The sequence below is a fragment of the Scyliorhinus torazame genome, chromosome 16 (assembly GCF_047496885.1).
Source record: "Scyliorhinus torazame isolate Kashiwa2021f chromosome 16, sScyTor2.1, whole genome shotgun sequence".
NCBI lineage: Eukaryota > Metazoa > Chordata > Chondrichthyes > Carcharhiniformes > Scyliorhinidae > Scyliorhinus > Scyliorhinus torazame.
Window position 1 is genome coordinate 92,134,280 of NC_092722.1, and position 24,221 is coordinate 92,158,500.

The window sequence follows — 24,221 nt, forward strand, 5'->3', positions numbered from 1 at the left end:
CCTCCTCCATTTGTCACAGACAATTGGCAAACGGATTATGTAAATTTTCCCACCCTAAATACCCTTGACCTTGAACTAACTAACTGGTGTTTGACTCTTTGATCAATAGCTGGTTGAAACTTGTGGTGGTATCATTCGATACCTGGTGACTTTAAGCATTCGGATAACATAGAAAGGAGGCAAATCCACTGATTGCCCTAATTGGAACAGAGCCACAGAAAAGACAGAGGAGGAAAATAAGCAGCAACAGGAGAGAGGGAACCCCCCCCCCCACGCAGACATGGGGAGAGGGACCCCCCCCCCCCCCCGCCCCCTCTAGGCAGACATGGAGAGAGGGAACTCCCCCTCACGCAGACATGGGGCGAGGGCACCTCGCCTCATGGAGACATGGGGAGAGGGAACACCCCCCCCCCCCCCTCACGCAGACATGGAGAGAGGAACCCCCCCCTCATGCAGACATGGGGAGAGGGAACCCCCCTCACGCAGACATGGGGAGAGGGAACACCCCCTCACGCAGACATGGGGAGGGGGAACCCCCCCTCACGTAGACATGGGGAGAGGGACCCCCCCCTCACGCAGACATGGGGAGAGGGAACACCCCCTCACGCAGACATGGGGAGGGGGAACCCCCCCTCACGTAGACATGGGGAGAGGGACCCCCCCCCTCACGCAGACATGGGGAGAGGGACCCCCCCCCCCTCACGCAGACATGGGGAGAGGGACCCCCCCCTCACGCAGACATGGGGAGAGGGACCCCCCCCCTCACGCAGACATGGGGAGAGGGACCCCCCCCTCACGCAGACATGGGGAGAGGGAACCCCCCCCTCACGCAGACATGGGGAGAGGGAACCCCCCCCTCACCTAGACATGGGGAGAGGGAACCCCCCCTTACCTAGACATGGGGAGAGAGAACCCCCCCGCTTACCTAGACATGAGGAGCGGGAACCCCCCTCACCCAGACATGGGGAGAGGGAACCACCCCCTCACGCAGACATGGGGAGAGGGAACCCCCCCCTCATGGAGACATGGGGCGAGGGAACCCCCACCTCACGCAGACATGGGGAGAGGGATCCCCCCCTCATGCAGACATGGGGAGAGGGAACCCCCCCTCATGCAGACATGGGGCGAGGGAACCCCCCCTCACGCAGTCATGGGGAGAGGGAACCCCCCCCCTCACGCAGACATGGGGAGAGGGAACCCCCCCCTCACGCAGACATGGGGAGAGGGAACCCCCCCCTCATGGAGACATGGGGCGAGGGAACTCCCACCTCACGCAGACATGGGGAGAGGGATCCCCCCCTCATGCAGACATGGGGAGAGGGAACCCCCCCTCATGGAGCGAGGGAACCCCCCCTCACGCAGTCATGGGGAGAGGGAACCCCCCCCCCTCACGCAGACATGGGGAGAGGGAACCCCCCCCCTCACGCAGACATGGGGAGAGGGAACCCCCCCTCACGCAGACATGTGGAGAGGGAACCCCCCCTCACGCAGACATGTGGAGAGGGAACCCCCCCTCACGCAGACATGGGGAGAGGGAACCCCCCCCTCACGCAGACATGTGGAGAGGGAACCCCCCCCCTCACGCAGACATGTGGAGACGGAACCCCCCCTCACGCAGACATGTGGAGAGGGAACCCCCCTCACCCAGACATGGGGAGAGGGAACCACCCCCTCACGCAGACATGGGGAGAGGGAACCCCCCCCTCATGGAGACATGGGGCGAGGGAACCCCCACCTCACGCAGACATGGGGAGAGGGATCCCCCCCTCATGCAGACATGGGGAGAGGGAACCCCCCCTCATGCAGACATGGGGCGAGGGAACCCCCCCTCACGCAGTCATGGGGAGAGGGAACCCCCCCCCTCACGCAGACATGGGGAGAGGGAACCCCCCCCCACGCAGACATGGGGAGAGGGAACCCCCCCCTCATGGAGACATGGGGCGAGGGAACCCCCACCTCACGCAGACATGGGGAGAGGGATCCCCCCCTCATGCAGACATGGGGAGAGGGAACCCCCCCTCATGCAGACATGGGGAGAGGGAACCCCCCCTCACGCAGTCATGGGGAGAGGGAACCCCCCCCTCACGCAGACATGGGGAGAGGGAACCCCCCCCTCACGCAGACATGGGGAGAGGGAACCCCCCCCTCACGCAGACATGGGGAGAGGGAACCCCCCCCCTCACGCAGACATGTGGAGAGGGAACCCCCCCTCACGCAGACATGTGGAGAGGGAACCCCCCCTCACGCAGACATGGGGAGAGGGAACCCCCCCCCTCACGCAGACATGTGGAGAGGGAACCCCCCCTCACGCAGACATGTGGAGAGGGAACCCCCCCTCACGCAGACATGGGGAGAGGGAACCCCCCTCATGCAGACATGGGGAGAGGGAACCCCCCCTCATGGAGACATGGGGCGAGGGAACCCCCCCTCACGCAGTCATGGGGAGAGGGAACCCCCCCCTCACGCAGACATGGGGAGAGGGAACTCCCCCTCACGCAGACATGGGGAGAGGGAACCCCCTCCTCACGCAGACATGGGGAGAGGGAACCCCCCTCCTCACGCAGACATGGGGAGAGGGAAGCCCCCCTTCACGCAGACATGTGGAGAGGGAACCCCCCCTCACGCAGACATGGGGAGAGGGAACCCCCCCCCCACGCAGACATGGGGAGGGGGAACCCCCCCCCCACGCAGACATGGGGAGAGGGAACCCCCCCCCACGCAGACATGGGGAGGGAACCCTCCTCCCACGCAGACACGGGGAGAGGGACCCCCCCCCCCTCACGCAGAGAGGGACCCCCCCCCCCTCACGCAGACACAGGGAGAGGGACCCCCCCACGCAGACACGGGGTGAGGGACCCCACCACGCAGACACGGGGAGAAGAATCCCCCACCCCCCCCATCTCACTCAGACATGGGCAGAGGAATTCCCCACCACTCCCCACGCAGACACGGGGAGAAGAAATCCACCCCCTCCCCACGCAGACACTGACATTGAAACACCTCTGAAATACAGTCACTACTGAGCTGGGGGCTGCCAATCTACGCACAGGGAGATCTCGCAAACAGCAAGCTCAATGACCACCAGATAATCCGTTTTTCTGTTCTGCCAGTGCCTGGGAGAAGTTGTCATCTCCTTCAAGCTGCAGGATCTTCTGCACAGGGTGTGGGGGTTGCAGGTTTGGTTTAACCTTCCCACATCTAGACATAGATTTTATAGTGCAGGCCATTCGGCCCATCGAGTCTGCACCAGCCCTTTGAAAGAGCACCCAACCGAAGCCCCATACCTATAACCCAGCAACCCTACCCAACCCCTTTAAACACTAAGGTCAATTTAGCCAATCCACCTAACCCGCACATCTTTGGACTGTGGGAGGAAACCGGAGCACCCGGAGGAAAACCACGCAGACATGAGAACGTGCAGACTCCGCACAGTGATCCAAAACGTGAATCGAACCTGGGACCCTGGACCTCTGAAGCAACAGTGCTAACCACTGTGCCCCATCTCTAGCAAGTGGGGGTGCTCATTGCGCCGGGAGCGAGCACCAGCCTCAACAGTTTTAGCTCAAATCCTGGAGCTTGAACTCAGGCAAAGGCTGAGTGAGTGACTGAGGCCGCAACTGCACAAGGGTAGTGGTAAGACTTTGGCCAGCTTCCTCGCTCGAGGGAGAATGCAAAGGGGACTGGCTACCTGAAATGAGGTAGAAACGGAAGCAAACGAGCTGCCTGTTCACCGGAGTTCAGGAGGACGAGAGGTTATTGAAATGAAAGCTTCAATAATTCTGAAGGTGCTTGACAGGGCAGACGCGGAGTGCGTTTCTGTCAGTTGGGGAAGGCAAAGCGGTGGACTGAGACGAGGAAAGTTTGCAAACCGCTGAAAATGTTTAAACCGGGGGGGGGGGGGCTGTTTCTCAGTGGCCAAGTGTACTCCAGAGACGGTGGGGGAAGAGGGCTTGTGGGAAGCATTGAGCACCCTCAATGGGGCTGAGGGGGAGGAACCCACTGGGGGTGAAGGCCGGTTGGAAAACATCAGAGGAGAAAAACCATGGACGGCGTCTCTCTGCCTACAACTGACCAAAACGGGTTGGACAACAATCCCCATGCCAAGACCCCAAACATGAGGTACTTTTCCCATACTGAGCTGCAATCTCACGGAACCACGTGAAGACCGCAACAGGCCAGAACAGAGTAAAATGCTGAAAGGATACTTCCCCTTGTCGGAGGGGCACGAACTGGGAGACACAGATAACTAACACACACAGGGGTTAGGACCAGGAAGTCACTTGGCCTCTTGTGCCCTTATTGAACGGTGGAGCAGACTCAATCTTGCTGCTCCAATTCACATGTTTATGAATGGAAAGACCCATTGAGGGATGGGGAGGGTCATAAGCAATGGGGTGGGGGCACAGACTGCCACCCCCAAGGGCACCACGGGGGGGGGGGGGGGTGTGTGGCTTGGTGCCAGGGGTCAAGCCTCCCTCTTGGGAGCCCGGATGGAGTGAATAAAATGGTGGGAGAGGCGTGGATCCAATCCTGTCAATCAAACTCGGGCGCGCACGGAACTCTTCCTCCCCAAAGCTCTCACGACCCATAACTCTGCAGTGCGCGTGCGCAACTGTCGGCAGGGCACGAATCTGCCGCGTCCTGTGCCCGTGTCCTTACCCTGCGACAAAATTTTAAAAAGAGCGGGAGAAAAGCCTTCAGATCTCGAAAACTGAAGTCGGCGGCTGCGATCCGAGACGCTTGTTAAAACTCTGGACTCAACGCTCACTCTCTCCGGACTGTGCTCTCATTCCCTTTCAAACCAACCGCCTCCCGTCAGCCCCAGACGCCACCCACCAATGGGCTGCTGACAAGACCCACGTGGCCCCTCCTATTCACCCGGCTGCCAACGGGACCCACGTGTTTTCCTCCACGGGCCAATCGGCTCCCCTGGATTGCCCAATTGACCCCGCCCACCTCCGTCCAGTTCAGGGTTGATCCCAGAGGCAGAGCCCGAGCCGGCCCCAACGCCGCGCCCATTGGCTCATTCAAACAGCCGTAGCCGTTGCGCTTTCAGCGTCCTCCTCGGATTGGTCCGTTTAAACACTAACGGCTTCAAGCCTCAGCGGGCAGTTGGCCAGCCAGCTGGAGACCCTCCGTCCAACTCGGCCGAGGAAAACTACTAACAAAATAACAACAAGCGGCGGCGCAGTCGCTCACTTAACCATCTCTGTCTCAGCCATTGGTTGAGGGTGCCGCAAGTCAGAATCAGGTCCTTGCCTACCCTGTAGCTTTTGATTGGATCCGGCTGGGCAAGCGGCTCGGCAGCCGATTGGTTCACCTGCCCGTCAGTCAGGGTCACAATGGCCTCAGGGCGGTGATTGGGCCCCCATGATAGCAATCGGTGGCCGCGCACTGGTTGGTGCGTTGAGACGGGGCCCCGCCCGGGACAGCGTCACGGCCCCGCCCTCTGGTGGAGCGCCCATCGCCACCTCAATCCTTCTGACAAATGTGGTTCCCTCGGCGTCGTTTGGCTAAATGTCGCTATTGGGCGGGGCATGCTGGGGCGCACTGATTGGTGAACAGCACGTCAATCGGGGACAATGGACGGCCTCCGGCTGCTGATTGGATCCATCCGTTGCTAAGGCCGGTTGATTGGTTGTCTCCATCGTTCTCTCACGTACGGTGGGTGGTGATTGGTTGAACGGGAGGGAGTAGGTGGGAGCATGTGTTGGCTGCTCCTGTTGCTCCTCTCCCGCAGCTCCTCCTCCTCCATCTTTCCCCCTCGGCCGGGTATCATGGCGGAGTTCAGCGACCTGCTGCTCTCGGTGCTTTCCAGCGTCCGGGTGCCGCGGAGCGGCGACCGGGTCCACAAGGATGAGTGCGCCTTCTCCTTCGACACCCCGGTGAGTGTGGGGGCGGGGGGGAACGTTGTGAGGGGGAGGGGATCAAATCAGACAAGGCGAGCAAGACGATGGCGCTGACGACCCACGGCAAAGCCAGGAGGCCTAGGCCTCGCCGCAAGGGTGAGCGGAGCAGGCTGGGAGTTGTAGTGTGCTTCCGGCGCGCCCACACCGAATGGTATAGCGTTTACGGCGGGCGGGGACTACAATCCCCGGTCAGCTTCGCCTGCCTTCTTCTCCAGGATGGCCGCGCGGTGTTCTCTGGGCTTTCCCATCCCCACCCGCCCTTGACTGCATTGCTCCGCAAGATGGTCTCTGTTCGCGCGCGGTGCCCTTTGGGGATTGTAGTCGCACTGGTCAAGCTGCGCTGCCAGCGTGTGGCAGCTGTGAGGAGACGTCAACTACAACTCCCGTGATGTGCATTGCTCCTGTGAGGATGCAGAAGTGGCCTGCATTTAAATAATTTTTCCTGAAATAAATAAATGAAAAATAACAATCATTATTTTTATTCACAGTGGAAGCTTTGCATGTGTGGACCCTCATCTCTTCAGAAAAGGGGTTGTTAGATCATAGTCCACTGAAGAAGACATTGGGCCTATCGAGTCTACACCGACTCACTGAGCGAGCCCCCCCACCCTTTCCCAATAACCGCACCTAACCTGCACATTTTTGGACTGTGGTCGGAAACTTGAGAACCTGGGGGAAACCTATTAAATACTGGGGGAACATGCTATGGATGTTAGCTCTTTCTCTCAAAGCTAATTCACAGCTAAGCCGGAGGAGGCCATTCAGCCCCTTAAGCTGACTACGCCATTTAAGTCGATTGCCGCTGGCCTTGAAACCACCTTCCTGCCCCCAGAAAATCCTTAATCCTGCAACCACTTTCGTGCTGCAGCTCCCTGTAAAACCCATCACCCCGCTACTGCCTTCCCGTTTCGCCTGAGGCCCTTTGTCCCGCTACTAACTTCCTGCTTCCAGTAAACCCCTTAAACCCATACCACATTCCTGCCCCCGGTATTTGCGTGGCGTTTGCAAATTCTCCTTGTATCTGCGTGGGTTTCCTGCCACAGTCCAAAGATATGCAGGTTAGGTGCATTGGCCATATTAAAATTGTCCCTTCATGTCCAAGATACAAAGGAAAGTACAGCACAGAAACAAGCCCTTCGACCCTCCAAGCCCATGCCGACCATGCTGCCCGACTAAACTACAATCTTCTACACCTCCTGGGTCCGTATCCCTCTATTACCATCCTATTTGTGTATTTGTCAAGATGCCCCTTAAATGTCACTATCGTCCCTGCTTCCACCACCACCTCCGGCAGCGAGTTCCAGGCACCCACTACCCACTGTTTTACAAAAAAACTTGCCTTGTACATCTCCTCTAAACTTTGTCCCTCGCACCTTAAACCTATGCCCCCTAGAATTTACCCCTCTACCCTGGGGAAAAGTCTCTGACTATCCCCTCTATCAATGCCCCTCATAATATTGTCGACCTCTATCAGGTCGCCCCTCAACCTCCGTCATTCCAGTGAGAACAAACCAATTTTATTCAACCTCTCCTCATAGCTAATGCCCCCATACCAGGCAACATCTTCTGCACCCTCTCTAAAGCCTCCACATCCTTCTGGTAGTGTGGCAACCAGAATTGAACACTATACTCCCAAGTGTGGCCTAACTAAGGTTCTATACAGCTGCAACATGGACTTGCCAATTTTTATACTCTACCCCGGCCAATGAAGGCAAGCATGCCGTATGCCTTCTTGACTACCTTCTCCACCTGTGTTGCCCCTTTCAGTGACCTGTGGACCTGTACACCTAGATCTCTCTGACTGTCAATACTCTTGAGGGTTCTACCATTCACTGTATATTCCCTACCTGCATTAGACCTTCCAAAATGCATTACCTCACATTTGTCCGGATTAAACTCCATCAGGTTAGATGGATTGGTTATATTAAAATTGTCCCTTCGTGTCCAAACATGTGCAGGTTAGGTGGGGTTCTGTGGAGTGGGCCTGTGCAGAGTGCTATTTCAGTGCAGACTCGATGGGCTGAATGGCCTCCTACTGTTGGAAACCTCCCCACAGGATGTTCTTTTAGTAAGGCCACTGTTCCAAACACGGATACAGGCCTAGCCTCCCGAACGTTCCACATTCATCCCGGGAATCAGGCAGGTGAACTGCCTCTGTAATGGTTCCACAGCATTTTTAAGAAAAGGAGACCAAATCAATACACGGAGCTCCAGATGTGGTCCTGTACAGCTGCCCCCCACTCTGAATATTCCATTCCTCTTGCGATAAACACCAACTTTACAATTGCCTTCCTAATCACTTACTGTTACCGGCATACCAACCTTTAGTGATACATGCACAAGGGCACCCAGATCCTTTTGTACCTCCGTCTTTGTCTCTCACACACAGAGGGAGGGTCTGTCTGATGCGAAGACAAGACTCTGTCCCTCTCGCGCACACAGGATCTGTCTGATTGGGAGATGACACTCACTCTCTGCCTCATACACAAGATGGTCGGTCTGATACGGAGACCACACTTTCCCTGTCTCTCGCACAGACACACACCGTCGGCGGGTCTGTCTGATATTGGGACAGCACTCTCATGCACACAGGGAATGTCTGTCTGAAGTGGAGACAACTGTCTCTCTCACACACCGGGAGGGTCTGTCTGATATGTAGACAACACTCTCTCACCCACACACAGGAAGGGTCTGCCTGATGCAGAGACAACTCTCTGCCTCTCACAAATAGTGAGGGTCTGTCTCCTGCGGAGACAACATTCTGACTCTCTTCCACACGCACGTGGGGTGGGGGGGGGGGGGGGGGGGTCTGTCTGATACGGGGACAACGCCCTCTCTGTCTCACACGCAGAGGCAGGGCCTGTCTGATATGGAGCCAACACTCTCACACGTACATAGGGAAGGTCTGTCTGATACGGAGACAACACACTCTCACACATGCACAGGGAGGGTCTGTCTGATATGGAGCTAACACACACATACACTCTCTCACATACACAGGAAGGGCCTGTCTGATATGGTGACCAAGACTTTTTTTTAAGCACGCAGATCGAAGGCGGGTCTGTCTGGCACAGTGGTTAGCACTGCTGCCTCACAGCGCCAGGGACCCGGGTTTGATTCTGACCTCGGGTGACTGTTTTGCACATATTTCCCGTGTCAGTGTGTGTTCCTCTCACAGTCCACAGATGTGCAGGTTAGGTGAATTTGCTGTGCAAAATTGCCCCTGGGTGGGATTATAAGGAGAGGGTGGGGGATTGGATTGGGCCTGGGTGGGGTGCTCCTTCAGAGGGTCGGTGCTGACTCAATGGGCCGAACTGCCCCCTTCTGCACTGTAGGGATTCTGATTTTATTGAAGGCATTTTGAAATATTTGCAAAAGCACAAAGGATATACAGAACCCAAACCCTGCTGACTATTTAATCCTCCTTGAAGAACTCAATAAAGCTTCAACCTCAAAGTGAACCCCTCCTTCACATCATGAATGGCGGACTTGATCTTTTCCAGCTGCCAAAATTCTGCCAAGTCATTCACCCGTACCTCGGCCTTCAGCGACTCTGAGTCCTGCCAGCACAACAAAATCCATCTTTGGGCTATCAGGGAGGCAAAGGCCAAAACATTGGCCTCTCCCCGCCTGCACACCCAACGCTCCAAATATCGCCACCTCCGGACTTGGAGCTACCTCTGCCCCAAAACCTTTGCCATAATCTCCGAAAAGCCCTTCAGAACCCCTCAACTTTGGGCAAGTCCAGAACATATAGACATGGCCCCCTGCACACCTCCCACACACCTGTCCTCCACTTCCAAGAAGCAACTCATCCTCAACACTGTCATGTGGGCCCTGTGCACCACCATAAACTGAATAAGGCTTAGTTTCGTGCATGACGAGGGTGCATTCACTCTCTGTAAATCTTCCCCCCAGCTCCTCCTCCCACTTACACCTAATCTCCACGGGGGCGCTCTCACTCTCCATCACCTCCCCATATGTTGCCGCCACTCCATCCCAAAGTTTTTATAAAACTCAACTGGGAACCCATCCCGTTCAGGGACCTTCCCCACCTGCATCGGCCCCACATAGTCCATAACCTTCAGCCCGATCGGAGCCCCCAGTCCCTCCACATTCACCACCTCAACCCTCTAGAAACTGTTTCATCCCTTCATCCCCCGCCCCTCTCACTCTCTGGTCTGTCTAATACGGCAAAAGCATTCTGTCTCTCACACAGAGAGGGAAGGGAAGGTCTGCGATTTGGAGGCAACACACAGACATGGTCTGTCTGATACAGAGACAACACTCTGTCTCACACGCACACTGGGAGGATCTGTCTGATATGGAGACAACACTCGTCTCTCACACGCACACTGGGAGGATCTGTCTGATATGGAGACAACACTCGTCTCTCACACGCACACTGGGAGGGTCTGTCCGTAGACAACACTATCTCTCTCTCTCTCTCATGCACACACTGGGAGGTCTGATACGGAGACAGCACTCTGTCTCACACACACACTGGGAAGGTCTTTCTGATATGGAGACAACATTCTGTCTCACACACACTGTAAGGGTCTATCTGAAACGGAGACAACTATCTCTGTCTCACACACACAGGGAGCATCAGTCTGATAATGAGACACCTCTTTTTCCCTCACCCACACACAACTGCGTTTATGTGATACTGTATTAAAAAATAACGTTTGCTTTAACATAAGGAACACCTATTGGTCAGAGCCATCACTCACATTTTTACAAATTTCAGATTGTTTTGGGTTTCTCGTCCGGTAGCCCCCCACCCCCCCACCATTATCAACATCCTGGTGGTTACCATTGACCGTGCTGTAATGTTCTATGTTTATGTTCTACCTCCCAAAGTCTGTCAATCTGTCCACCATCTACAAGGTCACAAGTCAGGAGTGTGATGGGATACTCCCCCACTTGCCTGGATAGGTGTTTCTCCAACAACACTCAAGAAGCACGATACCATCCGGGACAAAGCAGTCCCGCTCAATCAACAAGCTAGCCACAAACATTCACTTCCTCCTCCACCAAAGCACAATGGCAGCCGTGTGTGCCGTCACATAATAATCTTTATTGTCACAAGTAGGCTTACATTAACAGTGCAATGTTACTGTGAAAAGCCCCCAGTCACCATGTTCCAGAGCCTGTTTGGGTACACGCAGGGAGAATGCAGAATGTCCAATTCACCTAACAGCACGTTATTTGGGACTTGGTGGAAACCCACGCAGACACTGGGAGAACGTGCAGACTTCGCAAAGACAGTTACCCAAGCCAGGAATCGAACCTGGGACCCTGGCGTTGTGAAGCAGCAATGCTCACCACTGTGGTACAGTGCTCAAGATGCACACAGGGACTCGCCAAGGCTCCTGAGGTAGCACCTTCCAAACCCACCATCTCTACCATTTAGAAGGACGAGGGGAGCAGCAGAAAGCTCGGAACACCACCACCAGGAAGTTCCCCTCCCAAGTCAGCACAGTGGTTGGCACTGCTGCCTCACAGAGCCAGCGACCCGGGATCGATTCTGACCCCAGGTGACTGTGGAGTCTGCACGTTCTCTCCGTGTCTGCGTGGGTTTCCTCCGGGTGCTCCGGTTTCCTCCCAAAGTCCAAAGATGTGCAGGTTAGGTGGATTGACCATATTAAAATTGCTCCTTAGTGTCCAAAAGGTTAGTGGGGTTATGAGATGTGGGGGGAAGGTAGTGGGTGCTCTTTCAGAGGATGGGTGCAGACTCATTGAGCCGAATGACTTCATTCCTTCAATGACCATTCCTTCAATGTTGCTGCGTCAAAATCCTGGAACGTCCTCCCGGACAGCACAGTGGGTGTACCTACAACACACTGATTGCAGTGGTTCAAGAAGGCAGCTTACCGCCACCTTAAGAGGCAATTAGGGATGGGTAATAAATGCTGGGCCTAATCCGCAAGGCTCACATCCCATCAAATAATCTTCAATTATTCGGAACTTCTGGTCCCACCAAGTTTTATTTTAGATGATTTTATCATTCTTCCCCATTGACATCCAGACACTGACACTTTGCCCTCTGTTTTTCTTGTTGCAGGAGTCTGAAGGCGGCCTCTACATCTGCATGAACACCTTCCTGGGATTCGGGAAGCAGCACGTAGAAAAGCACTACCAAAAGACAGGGCAGAGAGCTTACCTGCACCTGAGGAGGACCCGACTGCCGGTGAGCAGAACTGGTCTGGCCCCTTCCCCAGTCTCTCTTTAACAGTCAACGCGTAGGGAACTGTGCACTTTCCTTCAGTGTCCATGTCTCACTTCAACGGCGCTCCCACCCTCGTGCTCACCTTCCCTCTGACCCCCTTGTCTGCCCAGGCCTCAGCCGGTCTGGTTAGAACAAAGAAAAATTACAGCACAGGAACAGGCCCTTCGGCCCTCCAAGCCTGTGCCGATCCAGATCCTCTATCTAAAACTGTCGCCTATTTTCTAAGGATCTGTATCCCACTGCTCCCTTCCCATTCATGTCTCTGTCTAGATACATCTTAAATGATGCTATCGTGCGCGCCTCTACCACCTCCACCAGCAATGCTTTCCAGGCACCCACCACCCTCTGTGTAAAGAACTTTCCACGCATATCTCCCTTAAACTTTCCCCCTCTCACCTTGATCTCATGACCCCTAGTAATTGAGTCCCCCACTCTGGGCGAAAAAGCTTCCTGTTATCCACCCTGTCTATACTTCTCATGATTTTGTAGACCTCAATGAGGTTCCCCCTCAACCTCCGTCTTTCTAATGAAAATAATCCTAATCTACTCCACTTCTTCATAGCTAGCGCCCTCCATACCAGGCAACATCCTGGTGAACCTCCTCTGCACCTTCTCCAAAGCATCCACACTCTTTTGGTAATGTGGCAACCAGAACTGTACGCAGTATTCCAAATGTGGCCGAACCAAATTCTTATACAACTGTAACATGACCTGCCAACTGTTATACTCAATACCCCTTCCAATGAAGGAAGCATGCCGTATGCCGTCTTGACCACTATCGACCTGCGCAGCCACCTTCAGGGTACAATGGACCTGAACAGCTAGATCTCTCTGTACATCAATTTTCCCCAGGGCTTTTTCATTTACCGAATAGTTCGCTCTTGAATTGGATCTTCCAAAATGTATCACCTCGCATTTGCCCATATTGAACTCCATCTGCCATTTCTCCACCCAACTCCAATCTATCTATATTCTGCTGTATTCTCTGACAGTCCCCTTCACTATCTGTTACTCCACCAATCTTAGTGTCATTAGCAAACTTGCTAATCAGGCCACCTATACCTTCCTCCAGATCATTTATGTATATCACAAACAACAGTGGTCCCAGCACGGATCCCTGTGGAACACCACTGGTCACAGTTCTCCATTTTGAGAAACTCCCTTCCACCACTACTCTCTTTGTCTCCTGTTGCCCAGCCAGTTCTTTATCCATCTAGCTCGTACACCCTGGACCCCATGAGACTTCACTTTCTCCATCAGCCTACCATGGGGAACCTTATCTGAAGTCCATGTATATGACATCTACAGCCCTTCCCTCATCAATCAACTTTGTCAATTCCTCAAAGAATTCTATTAAGTTGGTAAGACATGACCTTCCCTGCACAAAACCATGTTGTCTATCACTGATAAGCCTATCCCTCAGTATCTTGTCCAGCAGCTTCCCTACCACTGGTTAGGGTCAGTGGAAAGAGGCAGCTCGTGATCCGTTCATGGCTGAATGACCTCATCAGAGCTGAAGAGAGATTGAAGTGGGAGGGTTGAAAGTGGGATTGCAAAGGAGGCAGAAATTACACGAGAAAAACATTTTGAATGTGGGGGGGGTGGCATGGGGGTTAAATCTGAAAGGAGGGAAAGAGGGGAATGGGATCAGTAAATGGTGAAAGAAAAGCTGTTTGGGTCAACAGATACAAAGAAGATGAGAACAAGTCCACAAAACCAAGGAAGATAATATCCACAAAGAGATGGAAGCAGAGGTTCGGATCTGATCTGTTGTATCCCGAGTTGAAGATAAACTGCTGACCCACCCTCCTTTCCCCACAGCCACCACCCACTGCCTTGCCACCCTTGGGGTCTCTCATTCTCCACATTGCTGTTTTGCAGAAAGTCGATGACGGCAGCAGCGGGGCTGGTGACCCCCCGAAGAAAAAGCCCACACGACTGGCCATCGGTAAGGAGCAAAGAAAGAGCAGCTGTTGAGGTTGAAGGGGGAGAAAAGAAAATGCGCGCGAGGGTGTCGGTGTCTACCTGCCCGCCCGCGCACCATCCCGCTGCCAGCCCGTCCTCCCGCCTGCCCGCGCTGCCTCCCGCCTGCCAGCGAGACTGCCCGTCCTCCCGCCTGCCTGCACGGCCGCCCGTCTGCCAGCGCTGCCTCCCGCCTGCGAAAGTATTAGGGAGGGGTGAGAATGGAATACGGAGGGCGAAGAGAGAGATGGGATGGGTGGCGGATTGACGAGGGACTTTCCAGTCTGGATGCTGAGGCTGCAATTTGGGCTGATTGTTTGTTTATTTCACTCCCTGGCTGTGTTCCCCCAGGTGTAGAAGGTGGCTTTGAGGTCGACACTGAGAACTTTGAGTATGACGAAGAAGTGAAGGTGGTAATATTACCGGAAAATGCTGTCATTTCAAGAGATTCCCTGATCCTGATGTCAACTGCTGTACGGGACAGGGTATGTAAACACTTCAGAATTCATTGCAGAAATACTGACCGAGAACCCGCATTTTCTTCCCAATGTCAGCATTGAGCACTCCCAGAAACAGATAATGCAGAGCTCCCTCTTCATACACCTGATAGTACTGACCCTCCAACTGCGCAGCACTCCCTCGGTACTGACCCTCCGACAGTGCGGCGCTCCCTCAGTACTGACCCTCCCAAAAGTACAGCGCTCTCTCAGTACTGATCATCCGCCAGTGCAGCACTCCCTTAGGGCAGCACGGTGGTGCAGTGGGTAGCGCTGCAGCCTCACAGCGCTGCAGTCCAGGTTTGATCCCGGCTCTGGGTCACTGCCCGTGTGGAGTTTTCACATTCTCCCCGTGTTTGCGTGGGTTTCGTCCCCATAATCCAAAAGAAGTGCAGGGTAGGTGGATTGGCCACGCTAAATTGCCCCTTAATTGGAAAATGAATTGGGTACTTCTAAATTTATATATATATATATATTTTTAAAAGTGCAACACTCCCTCAGTACTGACCCTCTGACAATGCGGCGCTTCCTCAGTACTGACCCTCTGGCAGTGCAGCGCTCCCTCAGTACTGACCCTCTGGCAGTGCAGTGCTCTGTCAGTACTGACCCTCTGGCAGTGCGGCACTCCCTCAGTACTGACCCTACCACGATAGCTTATATATTGCAGTGTGCCATATTTCCTGTTGATCCACTGCCGTCTGGTCTGTTCGCTGACCATTCTGCACTCCCAGACTCTGATTTGTTTTGAGGTTTGTTTGTATCTTTGAGGCTGTTCCCATTCTCCAGTTAAACTGGGATGTTTCCCTCCAGGTGTCTGCCTCCATTGATGCCATGTTAGCAGCGGACTCTGCCTCTCGAAAGCAGGAGATTCAGGCCTGGGATGGTGAGGTTCGCCAGGTCTCCAAACATGCCCTCGACCTGAAACAGATGGGTAATAACCTTCGCATTCCACCCTGGTGAGTGAGGGTGGTTCCAGATGAGGGCGAGTCACCAATCTCTCTCTATCCCTTCATCAGCTGCTCTTTGGTGCCCCCTCGTGTTCTGTGTCTGTCTCGCTGACCAGATCCCCTGCTCACCCCCCGCCCCCCGGCCCATCCTGTCCTTGAGCCCTCGCCCGCACGTCCCTCAAGCCCTCGCCCGTCCCGCGAGCCCTTGCCTGTCCATGTTTGCTGACGTCTGCCTCTCACTGACTCCAACATCCCTCTCTCTCTCTCTCTCTCTCTCTCTCTCAGTGGTTGGAAGTGTTCCCGTTGTGATCTGAAGGAGAATCTCTGGCTCAATCTGACCGATGGCTCCATTCTATGCGGCCGCCGGTACTTTGATGGCAGCGGTGGCAACAACCATGCTCTGGAACACTACAAGCAATCTGGGTACCCGCTGGCGGTGAAACTGGGCACCATTACGCCGGATGGAGCTGGTGAGGAGCCTTCGCTGGGATGCCCTCATTTAATGGCATCACGGCAAGAGACACAAATGTTCAAGCTAGCTGGACTCCGCGCACCCTGCCTATAACCTTTTTAAAAATGTATTTGTCAGTGGGATGCGGGTGTCGCTGGCTAGGCCCAGCATTTATTGCCCATCCCTAATTGCCCCTGGATAAAGTGGTGGTGAGCTGCCTTCTTGAAACTGCAGGTGAGCTACAGTCCCTGATGAGTAGGTATACCCACAGTGCTGTGAGGGAGGGTGTGCCAGTGCAAGTGTCAGGTACGGCCCTCTCGTCACCGCCCCAATTTGGTTGATGCCATACACCCTGGCCCTCTGCTCTTCCAGCCAGCTTGCAGCTCTCCTCTCCCGGGAAAGTCGTCATGGGAAAAACAACATCCCAGAAACAGCCTCAAATTAGGAGGGGGGGGGGGGGGGGGGTGCTCAAATTGAGCTAAAATTGAACCTTTATTCTCATGGGCATCACCTGCTTTTTGTTGGACCATTTTCGAGGTACAGTTAAGAGTCGAGCACATTGCTGTGGAGTCTGGAGTCATAGACATGCCAAAGCGGGTAATGGCGACAGACGTCCAGACACCCGTGAGCCTGATTGTTTTTTTTCGACGCAACATAGTCACCGTTGCTGAGACTCCACACTGCCTCGGTGGAGTTTCCACATTCTCCCCTTATCTGTGTGCGTTTCCAGGTGCTCCAGTTTCCATCGACAGTTCAAAGATGTGCAGGTTAGGTGGATTGGCCATGCTAAATTGCTCCTTGGTGTTTAAAGATGTGCAGGTTAGGTGGATTGGCCATGATAAATTGCCTCTTAGTGACAAAGATGCGCAGTTTGGTGCGGTTTCGGGGACAGAACAGGAGTGTGGGCCTGGATTGGGTCCTCTTTCGGAGGGCCAGTGCAGACTTGATGGAGCTGAATGGCCTCTTGCACTCTCAGGATTCTATGATTCCAGACTTTCTTTTAATTTAAAATTCCAGGCAGCACGGTGGCACAGTGGTTAGCACTGCTGCCTGCATGTCAGTGCAGTGACATTCCCACCGGGCCATGTCCCCTCAGGCGGAGGAAGGCCGGTCCCTTCCTTTGTTGATCTTGATGTGTCCACTTGCAGATGTATACTCGTATGACGAGGATGACATGGTACTGGACCCGAACCTCGCTGAGCACCTCTCTCACTTTGGGATCAACATGATGAAAATGCAGAAGGTGGGTGCTCGCACGGCTCAGCTGAACCTAGGAACCGGAGCTGGCCATTCAACCTATCAAGCTTGCTCTGCCGTACTATCTGATCATTACTGACCATCCAGTTCAATGCCGGACGGGAGGGTGAGAAGTCAGGAGGATGCGGAGATCCCTCAGTGTGATTTGGACACGTTGAGTGCGCGGGCAAATGAATGGCAGTATAATTTGCACAAATGTGAGGTGATCCACTTTGGTAGCAAAAACAGGAAGACCGATTATTAATTATCTGAATCTAAATTAAAGAGGAGAATGTGCAAAAAAACCTGGGTGTCACACCAGTTGCTGAAGGTAAGCATGCAGGTGCAACAGGCAGTAAAAAAGGCAAATGGTATGTTCGCCTTCATTGCGAGAGGATTCGAGCACAGGAGATGGGATGTCTTTCTGCAATTATACTGGGCCTTGGTGAGGTCATACTTGGAATATTGTGTGCAGTTTTGGTCTCCTTAACAGAGGAAGGATTTTCTTGCTCTAGAGGGAATGCAGCGAAGATTTACCAGGCTGATTCCTAGAATGGGGATGGACATTGTTACAACACCCTGGGCGAATGAGCGGTCAGGTCCAGCCCTACAGACCCCAGCGTCCCAACATAAGTGAATTAACCAATAATTTGTGTTTTCCTGAGACCTTTAACCCTCGACTGCTCCAATGAGTGACACGCTAGTTTTATGAGTAAAACATTAGCAAACTGTTTATTAACAATACGAGGAAAAGATGAATATATATAGAAATAACATGACAATGGTTTTCCAGTCGACCTAATCCCAAACCCTCCACCCAGACACATACAAGACAGACACACCGTAAAGGCAGGAGAGGATTTTTTTTAAAAACGGGGAATAAGAAGGAAGGTTCAAGATTTACCTTCGCTCCCACAGTTGTGGCCTCTGGGGAATGGATTCATTTGAGAGATTCTGGTTGCACAGTTCCGTCCTTAGACCACCAGCTGTCGTTTTAGATGAGTTCCAGGTTGCTGCAATTTTGACCTACCACCAGGCGGAGCTTTACATGGGATTCGGATCGATGTGTTTCTGCCCCTCTACCACCAAGTGGAGCCGCCCTCCCCGAGTTATTACTGGGCTTTAAATCTGAAAGTTTGCAGATCTTTAGTTTGCCTGATTTCTGTACAGAAACACCGGCTGTATTACATAGCAGATGGCATACAGTGTAGAAAATGTGAGGTAATCCATGTTGGTGGAAGGAAGAGATTTGCAGAGCATTTCTTCAGAAATTAGAAAGTGCAGATGTACAAAGACATCTGGGTGATCTTGTCCATAAGTCACTGCAGAATGGCAATGCAGGTGCAACAAGGAAGGCTAATAGTATGTTGAACTTTATCACAAGTAGGTTTTGAGCACTGGAGTTGTGAGGTCCTGCTCCAATTATATAGGAGCTTGGTTAGACCACACCTGGAGCACTGTGCAGTTTTGTATCCTTTATCTTAGGAAGGAAATAGAGGGAGTGAAACAACTATTCCGGAGATGGTAGGACTGTCCTATGAACAAACAAAGAACAAAGAAAATTACAGCACAGGAACAGGCACTTCGGCCCTCCCAGCCTGCGCCGATCCAGATCCTTTACCTAAACCTGTCTTCTATTTTCCAAGGATCTACTTCCCTCTGTTCCCCGCCCGTTCATATATCTGTCCAGATGCATCTTAAATGATGCTATCGTGCCCACCTCTACCACCTCCGCTGGCAAGGCTTTCCAGGCACCCACCACCCTCTGCGTAAAAAACTTTCCACGCACATCTCCCTTAAACTTTCCCCCTCTCACCTTGAAATCGTGACCCCTTGTAATTGACACCCCCACTCTTGGAAAAGGCTTGTTGCTATCCACCCTGTCCATATCTCATAATTTTGTAGACCTCAATCAGGTCCCCTCTCAACCTCCGTCTTTCCAGCAAAAACAATCCTAATCTACTCAACCTTTCTTCATAGCTAGCACCCTCCATACCAGGCAACATCCTGGTGAACCTCCTCTGCACCCTCTCTAAAGCATCCATATGAAGAGGGATTGGGGAAACTGGGCCTGTATTGTCTAGAGTTTCAATGAATCAGAGGTAATTTCATTGAAACCTACAAAATAGTTAATGGCAGGTAATGTTTCTCCCCTGGTTGCGGAGTCTAGAACCAGTAGATACAATTGGAAGATATGGGGGAAGCAAATTGGGACAGAGACGAGGACAAATGTTTCTTCTCAGAGGTTTGTGAATATTTGGAAAGGTTGTGAACACATTGGAGAGTGCAGAAGCAGTTCACAAGAATGGTTCCAGGGGTGAGAAACGTCAATTATGAGGAGAGGTTGGTACTTTCTCTTTAGAAAGAAAAGTGGGGCTGCACGTGGTGTAGTGGTTAGCACTGGGACTGCAGCGTTGAGGACCTGGATTTGAATCCTGGCACTGGCTCACTGACCATGTGGAGTTTGCACATTCTCCCCGTGTCTGCGTAGGTTTCACCCCCACAATCCAAATATGTACACGTTAGGTGGATTGGCCATCCTAAATTGCCCCTTAATTGGAAAAAACAATAATTGGGTACTCTAAATTCATAGAAACAAAAAAAAAAGGAGAAAAGGCCAAGGGGAGATTTGATAGAGATGTTCAAAATCATGAGAGGGTTAGACATAGACAAGGCAAAACTGTTTCCACTATTAAAAAGATCACGAATGAGAGGACACAGATTTAAAATTCGAAAAAGACCAATTATGATTGAGAAAAATAAATTCACAGCGAGTGGTTTGTGTCTGAAATGTACTGACTGGAGATGTGGTGGAGGGAGGATCAATCAAGATATTCCAGAACACACATGATTAGGGGGAAGGCCTTAGCGGCCAGGTCTCCGGCACCGGGCCTGGCTCTGTGGCTCAGAAGGGATGGGGGGAGAATAGATTTCATAGAATTTACAGTGCAGATGGAGGCCATTCGGCCCATCGAGTCGGCACCGGCTCTTGGAAAGAGCACCCTACCCAAGGTCCACACCTCCTTTGGACTGTGGGAACGGAGCACCCGGAGGAAACCCACGCACACACGGGGAGGATGTGCAGACTCCGCACAGACAGTGACCCAAGACGGAATCGAACCTGGGACCCTGGAGCTGTGAAGCAATTGTGCTATCCACAATGCTACCATGCTGCCCTTAGAAAAGCAATAGTGATAGGAGACTCGATGGTTAGGGGAATGGATAGGAGATTCTGTGGTTACGAGCAAGGCTCCCGGAAGGTATGTTGCCTCCCGGGTGCCAGGGCCAGGGATGTCTCGGATCGAGTCTACAGGATTCTTAAGGGGGAGGGGGAGCAACCAGAAGTCGTGGTGAACATAGGCACCAACGACATAGCTAAGAAAAGGGATGAGGAAGTGATCTTGGGGAGTGAGGTTGGAAGCTAAAGAGCAGGACAAGCAGAGTAGTGATCTCAGGATTGCTACCTGAGCCACGTGAAAGTGAGGCAAGGAACAGAGAGCGAGTGCAGCTGAACGTGGCTACAGGTCTGGTGCAGGAGGGAAGGCTTCAGATATGTGGATCATTGGGATATCTTCTGGGGAAGGTGGGACCTGTACATGAAGGATGGATTGCACCTCAACTGGAGGGGCACCAATATTCTGGGTGCGAGGTTTGCTAGAGCTCTTTGGGAGGGTTCAAACTAGTTTGGCAGGGGGATGGGAACCAGAGCAATGGATCAGAGGATAGGGTAGCTGTTGAACAGGCAGAAATAGTATGCAGCAAGTCTGTGAGGAAGGATAGACAGTTGATGGGGCAAAGTTGCACTCCGTGGAATGAGTTAAAGTGTGTCTGTTTCGATGCAAGGAGTGTCAGGAATAAGGGAGATGAACTTAGAGCATGGATCAGTACTTGGAACTCGATGTTTTGACCATTACAGCGACATGGATTTCACAGGGGCAGGAATGATTGTTAGAGGGTTTAGATGTTTTCAGAAGAATAGTGAGGGAGGTAAAAGAGGAGGGGGAGTAGCACTGTTAATTAGGGAGTGCACCACAGCTGCAGAAAAGGAGGTAGTTGAAGAGGGTTTGTCTACTGAGTCAGTACGGGTGGAAGTCAGAAACAAGAAAGGAGCAGTCACTTTATTGGGAGTTTTCTATAGACCCCCCAATAGCAGCAGAGAGATAGAGGAACAGATTGGGCGGCAGATCTTGGAAAAGTGCAGAAGTAACAAGAGTTGTTGTCATGGGTGACTTCAACTTCCCTAATATTGACTGCACCCTCCTTAGTGCAAATGGTTTGGATGGAGCAGATTTTGTCAGGTGTGTACAGGAAGGATTCCTGACTCAATATTTAGATAGGCCGACGAGGGGGAATGCCATATTGGACTTGGTGCTCGGCAACGAACCAGGTCAGATGTCTCGGTGGGAGAGCATTTTGGTGACAGTGACCACAACTCCTTTACCATAGTCATGGAGAGGGATAGGAACACACAGCATGGGAAGGTATTTAATTGAGGGAGGGGAAATCATACTGCTATTAGACAGGAGCTGAGGAGCATAAAGTGGGAACAATTGTTCTTGGGGAAATGCACAACAGTAATATGGGAATTGTTTAAAGAGCACTTGCGAGTGCTGAATTGTTTTGTCCCACTGAGACGAGGAAGGAATGGTAAGGCGTATGGTGTGTTGGCTTTCATTAACGGGGATTGAGTTTAACAGTCGCGAGGTTTTGCTGCAGCTTTATAAAACTCCAGTTGGACCACACTTGGAATATTGTGTCCAGTTCTGGTCGCCTCATTATAGGAAGGATCTAGATGCTTTGGAGAGGGTACAGAGGTGATTTACCAGGATGCTGGAGGGCATGGCTTGTGAAGAAAGGTTGAGGGAGCTCGGGCTTTTCTCACTGGAGAAAAGAAGGCAGAGAGGTGACTTGATAGAGGTGTACAAGGTGATGAGAGGCATGGATAGAGTGGATAGCCAGACACTTTTCCCCAGGGTGGAAAGGGCGGTCACGAGGGGACATAATTTTAAGGTGATTAGAGGAAGGTATAGGGGAGATGTCAGAGGTAAGTTCTTTACAGAGAGTGGTGGGTGTGTGGAATGCACTGCCAGCAGAGGTGGTGGAGTCAGAGTCATTAGGGACATTTAAGCGACTCTTAGACAGGCACATGGAGAGCAGTAAATTGAAGTGGTGTAGGTTAGGTTGATCTTAGATTAGGATAAATGGTCGGCACAACATCGTGGGCTGAAGGGCCTGTACTGTTCTATGATTATTTAAATGGAAACAATGTGCAGGAGGACAGGGCGGAAGGAAGGGAATGGCACTAAGTCAAGATGCCTGTTGGGAGAGCAGGTGCAGACATTATGGGCCGAATGGGCTAGTCATTGACTACGCTCAGCATTCATTACCCATCGCTAATTGCTTCTTGGGAAGTTAGTGGTGAGCTGCCTTCTTGAACTGTTGCAGTCCCATGTGTAGGTACACCAATGGCACTGTTAGCGAGGGAGTTTCAGGATTTTGACCCAGCAACAATGAAGGAACGACCAATATATTTTAAAGTCAGGATTGTGGAGGAGAAGCTCCAGGTGGTGGTGTTTCCATGTAACTGCTGCCCTTGCCTTTCCAGATGGTAGCGGACATGGGTTTCGAAGGTGCTGCCTAAGGAGCCTCCGTGAGTTCCACAGTGTAGGTGGTACACACAGCTGCTGCTGTGTGTTGATGGTGTAGCGAGTGAATGTTTGTGGAAGGGGCTGCTTTGTCTTGGATAGTGTCGCACTTCTTGAGTATTTTTGGATTTGCACCCATTCAGGCAACCGGAAAGTATTCCATCATACTTCCCCCACCCCCCAGCAGGAAGTTGATTATGGGGGATTCAGTGATTGTACTGCCATTGAATGGAGCAATGGTTTGTTGGAGACTCATTACCTGGCACTTGTGTGGTACGAATGTTACTTGCCACTTGATAGCCAAGTCTGCATTTGTACATGGACTGTTTCAGTGTCTGAGAATCGCGAATGTGCTGAACATTGTTCAATGACCTTGGGTTGGAAGAAAGGTCATTGATGAAGCTGATGAAGGTGGTTGTGCCTAGGACACTAACCTTAGCAACTCCCACAGTGATATCCCAGGACTGATATGACTGACCTCCAACCACCACAACCATCTTCATGCTAGGCATGACTCCAACCAGTGGAGAATTTCCCTCCTGATTCCCATTGACTCCAGTTTTGCTAGGATTCCCAGCCTTTTGACGTGCTCTTGTCGCCTCAGTATTGCTAAGTATTGCATGTTTAGGTCAGCTTTTAATAATTTTTCCTATCATATTGGAGAAAGACTTAACAATTCACAAATCACTGGAGGAAGGTTTGTAGTAGTATTCCCCAGGGGTATTGTTAGGACTCTGCTTCTCCTGATCTCTATTAATGACTTTGGTGCGCAGGTAGAATTTGCGGACGAACAAAACTTGTAATTTGTGAGGAGGACCGTGTAGAATGTCAAAAGGACAGACCGTTTAGAATGTCAAAAGGACATAGACAAGTTGGTGGGACAGTGGCTAGCATTGCTGCCTCACGGCGTCAGGGACCTGGGTTCAATCCGATTTTGGGTGACTGTCAGTGTGGAGATTGCACTTTCTCCCCGTGTCTGCTTGACTTTCCTCCGGGTGCTCCGGTTTCCTTCCACAGTCCAAAGATGTGTGGGTTAGATGGGGTTACGATGACAGAATGGGGCCTACAGAGGGTGCTCTGTCAGAGGGTCGGTCTAGGCTTGATGGGCTGATTGGACACCTGCACAGTAGGAATTCTGTGGAGTGGGCAGATAGGCAGCAGATGAATCTCAGTGTGTGGTGATTCATTTTGGCAAGAAGAACAAAGGGCACAATTCTAAAATGGGTGCAGGAGCAGTGGAATCTGGGTCTATATGTACATAAATCATTGGAGACAACAGGACAGTTTGAGAGCGTGATTTATAAAGCATACAGTATCCTGGGCTTCATTCATAGGGGTACAA

General features: G+C 52.4%; 2 protein-coding genes across 4 annotated transcripts in view; one reads left to right on the forward strand and one right to left on the reverse strand.

Moving 5' to 3' along the window:
- The window catches only part of cdca3 (cell division cycle associated 3), a 40,798-nt gene extending 35,364 nt beyond the window's left edge, over nucleotides 1–5,434 (reverse strand). The window contains exon 1 of one of the 3 annotated variants that reach the window (XM_072478745.1): nucleotides 5,264–5,434. The gene's annotated coding sequence lies outside the window, so the exon portion shown is untranslated. Of the gene's footprint in view, nucleotides 1–4,659; nucleotides 4,849–5,199 lie in introns of those variants that run through there. The other 2 variants (XM_072478744.1, XM_072478743.1) reach the window with 2 other exon arrangements.
- A 263-nt stretch (nucleotides 5,435–5,697) lies between these two features.
- Nucleotides 5,698–24,221, forward strand: part of LOC140392945 (ubiquitin carboxyl-terminal hydrolase 5-like) — a 37,229-nt gene continuing 18,705 nt past the window's right edge. The window contains exons 1-7 of the mRNA XM_072478740.1: nucleotides 5,698–5,885; nucleotides 11,977–12,102; nucleotides 14,023–14,089; nucleotides 14,455–14,588; nucleotides 15,411–15,556; nucleotides 15,833–16,017; nucleotides 17,147–17,241. Of these exons, the coding sequence (XP_072334841.1) occupies nucleotides 5,706–5,885; nucleotides 11,977–12,102; nucleotides 14,023–14,089; nucleotides 14,455–14,588; nucleotides 15,411–15,556; nucleotides 15,833–16,017; nucleotides 17,147–17,241 (933 nt within the window). The 5' untranslated portion in view covers nucleotides 5,698–5,705. The remainder of the gene's footprint in view (nucleotides 5,886–11,976; nucleotides 12,103–14,022; nucleotides 14,090–14,454; nucleotides 14,589–15,410; nucleotides 15,557–15,832; nucleotides 16,018–17,146; nucleotides 17,242–24,221) is intronic.